Below are 7,641 nucleotides of genomic sequence, written 5' to 3'. Positions count from 1 at the left end.
AATACACAAAACATGTTTTTTTTTCTTGCGTAATTTTCCCAGGAAAAAACCTGAATATACTAGTTTATTCAAATTGGCTAGTGGGAACAAGACGATTTTACCCCTCAAAGTGGCCACAAAAATATTAAAATAAACCACATATACTCCATAGTATAATAATAAAAAACATATTAATTCAAATTGATAATTTAAAAACAATTTTTTTTTAAAAAGTTCATGAACCACTTAACTAATGTTACCAGTAAAATTACCCAGTAAAACCAGATACCCAGAGATATTGGAAAAGCAGCAAGGTGGGATTAGATTCTGTCCAGCCTTGGGTAAATTACTCTAAAAAAGTAATTACATCTTCAATAGTGTAATTAGATTACTGTACAAATTACTCTCTCCGAAAATTATTTACTCATTACTTTCTAAATCCTACATCAACCTCGACTAGTTAATGATTCAAGGATAGACATGATACATTTTAAATTTGGACTTTAAATTATGTTAATTCCACTATTGTATTGTAATATATATAAGTTCTAGTCTATACACAGTATTTAGTTAAATTACATCAAAAGTAACTAATTAAATTACAGTATTCCCTTACTTTACCTTTTCAAGGGAAAGTAATTAAATTACAGTAATTACTTAGTAACTAGTTACACCCAACACTGATTCAGTATATCTGCAATGGACTGGATAGTCCATAGCATTACATATCAGAATAGAGTCAGACTTGATTAAAGTACTTTAGAATTACATGCATGTATGAAATGTTGTATTAAGTATGGTCAATTTTGATTTCATGTTGACTTTAAATATTAGACAAAGAAATGACAAAAACATACAAAAAGTGCACAATTTATTTGTCATTGTGCCACCAATAACTTTTACACTGTAAAAAGATAGTCAAACTAACAATTTTACAAAGAAAAAAAAAAAAAAAACAGCTTTACATAAAACTAACAAAAATGCAAATTAACCAATACATCTTCCAATCCCATTAGAAAAAGAAACCGATTCACTCTTCATTCTCTCATCTCTCCATCTTCTTCCTCCTCTTCTACTCCTCTTATGTACAAAACATTATTACACCTGAAGAAAAAAAACAAAAATACATTATTAGTAGTAATATAATACAAAATATGCGTTTCCAGTTATTGCAGAGTTGTGAAGAGTGGTGCAAGTATGACATCAAAACCAGACTAATTCACCACTGGTTCCCTTCAGATTGTCCCATATCTTGTTAGACTTATCTAGTTAGAAACATAATTTATGTTTCCGATATGGGTGTAATTCATTTTGAAGAATAAAACATCCAAGTATCATCAAATACTGTTTACCACTAGTGTTCATTTCGTGAATCTATGACGAAAAACACTTTTTCCATGACTAAGATGAGATGAACACCAACATGATTAAACGATAACTGACTATATCAGCATACAATATCATTGATGATAAAAGACGAGACTAAAATGTGGCTAAATAAAAACTACACCAAAATCTGTCAAAATAAAGTTTTTAACAAGCCTCTACAAGCTTTAACGCTTGCGGTTGCCAGATGCCAAGAGTTTAAATCCCCCAGTCAGAGCTTCTCTCTTAAAAGGATACATTATCTGCCCAGTGTTTTACTTCATCTTTGCAATCTGGCAACTATTGCTCTCGCTACACTGCAGAAGCACGGATGATCCGAAACTGAGATATTCTGCTCAAATGGAAGTGTCATTAAGGCCCAATCCCATTTCTACCCCTTAGCCCTTCCCTTTCCCCTACCCCTTAGTTTTGTGTGTTCACATGAAGGGGTAGGAGTGTCTGGTCTTTTGACTGGAGTGGTAGGGGTAAGGGGAAGGGCCAGATAGCCCTTCAAACGAAGATTTTTCAGGACCACACTTCGAAGTAAGGGGTATGAGGAGTTTCCCTCCACCTGCTACCGTGCTGCTAGAATGTGTGTGTTGCCACTCGGGATCGATCACTTGCGAGCCGCCTGGCTGCCAGTTTCTCCGTAGCTTGCTAAACGCACTATTTGAGTGATTTAAACACATTAATAATAGTTTAAAAATATATATCTGGTCATCCTTCATAACGCAGTCGATATTTACATCACATATCGTCTGTAAACTCTTGCGATACCAAGGCGACGACTGACTTGACGTAAAACATTATTGCAGCACCACTGTAGATGACGAAAACATATATCCGTACTGGCCGGCCCGGATCAGCACGGAACGGTTAATAAACAAAGATGGAAAAGCGGCTTCACTAGTCTTGTATGTTCTGTATCATCTTAGGAAACTCTGGCTCATACGTTTTTGAACTGAAAACGAGCGCTGTGTTATTAAGTCCAAATACAGCGCAAAACCCTGTTGGGAGTGAGTCATTTGTTAAACGTGCTCGCGCCTGATTTCTGCTAGATATAATAGCCTACGCACTTCATTGCTGTTCACACTGGTTCAATGTCACAGGACACTAATAAAAGAAACGGGGTATGATGACCTGTGATGATGTGCAATGGTATAGTAGTGGTGTCCCATTTCTTAGGGGAATATTTTCACCCCTACGCCTTGGCACTCTGTTTCAAGGGGAACGGGTAGGTGTAGGGGAAGGCGAAGGGGTGTAAAATAGAATTGGGCTTGGGCATTAGTCAGTCTGTGTTCCTGCGATAATTCTGCAATCCTTCTCAGTGATGAACTGTAATGGATCTCGACTATATTGTTTGCAATTGTAGTTGTAAATAAATGCACTCACATAGCCTCTGTGTGACAATGCTAAGTCTTTTTTGCGATTCTTTTAATAGAAAAACAACAATTAGGAATTTCAGTTTCTTGTTTTACCAGTTTTTATAATGTAGAGTGTGTTAATTTATGATGAATAGCCTACATTACATCAGGAAACTAAATGAGGTCAAATAAACCATGACATTCTCTTGATTTGTGCTTACAGGTGAAAGTGCAATAATTCTAATGAAATGTAAAAAAATAAGTCAAATAAAAGCTAAAAAGTACATTTGACAAATAGCTGACGAAATTAAGACCATTTACCACAGATCTTATTTTATTCATAAATTGAAATACCTCATAAAAACTCTCGAGGGAACCAGGTGCAAATTAGTCTTCCGTATTGTGACGCCATCCATGCACCACTCATTGATTTTCAATCCAAAACCTTACCTGATGAGCACCTCACCAAGATGACCCGCTAATGCTCCATCCACATACTCTTCTGTGTTGGCCAGCTAGATATATCAGAGAGAAAGAGCTCAATCAACCCACTGTAAGACTACTTACAATTAGAGATACACCAATGTCTCAGCCGCTGATATTTATCGGCAAATTTAGTGTTAAAGCACTGAGTTGTATGTGTCTGTTGCACAATCCGTTTTTCTCTGGGTAAAATAACTAAATACTTGCCAAAACAAAATTAAATCTGTATATAAATACAGCAGGGCTCAACAATACGGACTGCCCCGGTACCAGCATGAACGATTGACAGAACGGTCGCGAATAGAGCGTCTGGAGCGAGTGATTTCAATGTTAAAGGGTTAGTTCACCCAAAAATGAAAATTCTGTCATTAATTACTTCCCCTCATGTCGTTGGACACCCGTCAGACCTCTGTTCATCTTCGGAACAGAAATGAAGATATTTTAGTTGAAATCTGATGGCTCTGAAAGGCCTCCATTGACACAATGGCACGGTTCACTCTCAAGACCCTTAAAAGTCCATCTCACTACAGTGGTTCTACAATAACTTTATGAATCGGCGACAATAGTTTGTGCGCAAAAAAAACCCTAAATAACGACTTACATAGTGATGACGATTTCTAAACACGGCCTCATGAAGCTTCGAAGCGTTATGAATCAGTGAGCCGAATGATGATTCGGATCGCGTGTCAAACCGCCAAACTGCTGAAATTTGGCGATTCAAACCGCTGAATCGACTCACTGATTCATAACGCTTCAAAGCTTCATGGTGCCTTGTTTTGAAATCGTCATCACTATGCAAGTAGTTATTTAGGGTTTTTTTGTGCACAAAAACTATTGTCGCCGATTCATAAAGTTATTTTAGAACCACTGTAGTGAGATGGACTTTGTAACGACGTCTTTAGTGCCTTTTAAGGGTCTTGAGAGTGAACCGTGCATTGTGCCAATGGAGGCCTTTCTGAGCCATCAGATTTCAACTAAAATATCTTCATTTCTGAAGATGAACGGAGGTCTTACGGGTGTCCAACGACATGAGGGGAAGTAATTAATGACAATTTTCATTTTTGGGTGAACTAACCCTTTAAGTCAATGGAAAGGCGCGTTGACGCGCGTCTGGAGGTCCCGCGGCGCAAAGGACGCGAATCCGCCTCATTCGCGCGTCCAGTTCAGGCGAATGACTCTAATTGAGCGTCTTGCGCGTTACACGCGAGTGGTGCTTTTTTGAATTCACGCGTTTGAAGCGAATTCGCGTCTGACGGCCGAAAAATTTTAACTTTGGCGTCAATTCGCGCCGCGTTAAACAATCAGGAGCCTGCTCGCTGTGGTCACGTGGTAAAGTGACGTGATGAGAAACCCTGCATAATTTAAAAATACTACTGTGTCACAAAATGTAATTAAGACTTTTTCAGGTGAGAATGTAGTTGTTTAAAGCTCAAATCTGTGGTTTATTTATAAAGAGAGCTCCTATTTAAAAAAAATTATCTTCAGTTTGTGGAGTTTTGAGATCCAGGCGATCAGCGCTCATTAACCCCGGCGAGAGCAGCCTTTCCTCGGCTTGTCCTTCTGACGTCTGCCGCTGGCTCTGATGTCCTGTAGTGGTTTGTCTTGTGTGGATCTAACGGGCGATCTTTGCTCTCATGAATCTATACTTTGTTGTCTGCCAAATCGTCTTGACTGAGGGCAAAGAAGTTTAATAACTTTATTTTTTAAGGATATTTAAATATACATGCAGTGAAGATAATGTAGGAGTTGCCTGGACCACATTTGTGTGATTATTAATGTTTAATATATATTTTTTAATGAAAATGAAAAGAGGCAGAGTGGTGTTATGACATTTCTCCAAGAGCGCCTTGAACGCGCGTCTATTTCGCTTCAAATGCTCGATTTCTTCACGCGTCCAATTTGCCGCGGACACGCAAATGGATTCAAAATGTTCACGCGTCAAACTAGACGCGATTTTGACACTCTATTCGCGTTTGGTGTGAACGCAGCATTATGCACGAGATTAAGCCTTGCCAATTTAAAGATTCAAGACGACGCAAAAGAGAACTCAATTCTATTCACTGTGGGAAGTTGTGTGTGTGAACAGTGCAAATTGAGTTCTCTTTCACTTCCAATTCACACACAAAAAAAAAAAATCAAAATGCCTTGTCGAGAATCCTACCTAGTAAACACAGTCGGTTATGGCTTGTGAATGTGAACGTAAACAGTTGAGAAATAAAACACGCGTGTATGACAGCTTAAGATATTGTATGTAGCAGATAAAAACCTCATGCATTCATTAACGGTCTAATATATTGAGACTTACCTGCATGTTCATGTAGCCATCCACAGATACCAGGTACCCCTTGTACTCCATCCCCCACTTCAGCTTCACCATCACAGGCTTTCCCGTCAGGCCGTTCAGAAAGGGCTTGGGGTTCAAAGGCAAACTCTGCAGAAAAGTTCAGTGTTATTACCACTCCAATATAAGATAGAATAAGTTATAATATCATGTAGGATTAGGGTAAAATGCTTATGTTGGATTAACAAGATAGATAGATAGATAGATAGATAGATAGATAGATAGATAGATAGATAGATAGATAGATAGATAGATAGATATACACAAGTATGTTTTTTAGTTGGAACATTCCTATAACTGTCCAACAGAAAGATAATTTTCCAATAAAATGAAATGAAAGTTGGGTTCTGGTCACGATTAAACTATATATATAATAATTATATTCTCAAGAGGATAAGAAGGCACAATAAGAACTTCAGTTTATAAACAATATGATAGTATTCTTGTTGGATTCACTCGAATTAGTTGTGAATTAACATATGAATACTACACACATCTTTCGGATTTTCTCACAAGTGAGCGGGTTTTCCAAACGGAGAGCATTTATACAAGTTACAAGGCAAGTGTAAGCACTGATCATAAGAGATCCAGTGTTTCAACATTGATCATAACTGCAAACGACGTCCAATCTACGTCCCGGATGCTAACGCTCAACCGCGCATTGTCGGCTCATTCCTGAATGAAAACCACCTCGCTTCTCCAAACAAAACTTCAAGTGTTGAGCTAAAAGAAAGAGATGCTGGTGAACTTACCATGACTGAACTGCTAAAGTAGTATTGCAGAAGAAAAAATTGTTTATTCGAATAGCATGGGCTACTGCAGCACACTCGCACGCCTTGCCGCCGAGAGAGGGAAGGACTACGGGCGAACTTTGACCGCGCCGCGGGAGAGAAGAGCGCGCTCGGCCACAGCGCCACGCGCAGCGCGGGCGTGTAATAGGCCATGGACCATCGTCTGCAATGATATAAAATGCTTTACATCTTTTGTATGGTTTCTAGAATTCCCCAGTACATGTTTTTAAAGCTCCTCTAAAAGAATGCCAGCACAGCAGCAGTGCCTGTGGATCATTTTACCATTTGGTTTGATTCACAATGCATTACATATAATCCATTCAGAATTTTGATAACTTTTGTTACATTTATAGGAAATGGTGGTTATTCAGACCCCCTGCAGTGCTAAAGCACGCATATGTATGCAGTATGTTTGCTTTTCTGTTCAAATGTTCAATAACAATTTGTGCAGCGTGAAAAGGTGAAGCCATTGCAACAGACTCTGTTATGTAATTAGTAATTAATAAATAATTAGTTATGTCATCTATATTTTTCTTTGCTCACAGTTGATTGGTCAAACCTAAGTCTGAGATCTCGAATCCAGAACATAACCTGCCCTGGAGCAGGCTAGACGTCCAGCGTAAGATACCATGGCGACGAACACCGATTAAAGCTGAGCTTTTTTCATAACTAAAAACCAGGGTTGGCATAAACTAATCTTAAACTTACCTGGCTACCCACCTAAACCGGCTTTATGGTAAAGGCCTCAGGCCTACATCATTTTAGATACATATTTGGTACTAAACATTTTTTTTCAATGAGACAACCTTTTTATGTCTTCTTTATTTGGTGCTTTTTCACCAGTTGATGTGGAATAATGCAGTGTGTGTGTGTGTGTGTGTGTGTGTGTGTGTGTGTGTGTGTGTGTGTGTGTGTGTGTGTGTGTGTGTGTGTGTGTGTGTGTGTGTGTGTGTGTGTGTGTGTGTGTGTGTGTGTGTGTGTGTGTGTGTGTGTGTGTGTGTGTGTGTGTGTGTGTGTGTGTGTGTGTGTGTGTGTGTGTGTGTGTGTGTGTGTGTGTGTGTGTGTGTGTGTGTGTGTGTGTGTGTGTGTGTGTGTGTGTGTGTGTGTGTGTGTGTGTGTGTGTGTGTGTGTGTGTGGTTGTGGTTGTTGGGTTTCCATTCAGTGGAGCTAAATGAATCACAAGAGATAAACATTGAAACTGAATTTTTTGTTGAGTAAATTAAATTATTTGTGTTTTTTATGTTTAACATCTGTGTTTTGCAGTATTCAGCTTCACAGTTAAAGATGGATCCTTAGATTTCTCCTGGAGTGACGTTGG

General features: G+C 38.7%; 1 protein-coding gene across 1 annotated transcript; it reads right to left on the bottom strand.

The window, feature by feature from the left end:
* Positions 1-833: 833 nt before the first annotated feature.
* snrpf (small nuclear ribonucleoprotein polypeptide F) lies at positions 834-6,402 on the bottom strand. The gene is made up of 4 exons (XM_079842091.1): positions 6,285-6,402; positions 5,497-5,622; positions 3,159-3,223; positions 834-1,083 (listed from the first exon to the last, which is right to left on the bottom strand). The coding sequence occupies exons 1-4, from the start codon at positions 6,285-6,287 to the stop codon at positions 1,017-1,019; spliced, it is 261 nt and encodes an 86-aa protein (XP_079698217.1). The 5' UTR covers positions 6,288-6,402; the 3' UTR covers positions 834-1,016.
* Positions 6,403-7,641: the final 1,239 nt, after the last annotated feature.

This window comes from Gobio gobio, assembly GCF_949357685.1.
Source record: "Gobio gobio genome assembly, chromosome: 2".
NCBI classification, from domain to species: Eukaryota; Metazoa; Chordata; class Actinopteri; order Cypriniformes; family Gobionidae; genus Gobio; species Gobio gobio.
The sequence above is the reverse complement of the archived record's forward strand: the minus strand, read 5'-3'. Positions and strand labels throughout refer to the sequence as shown.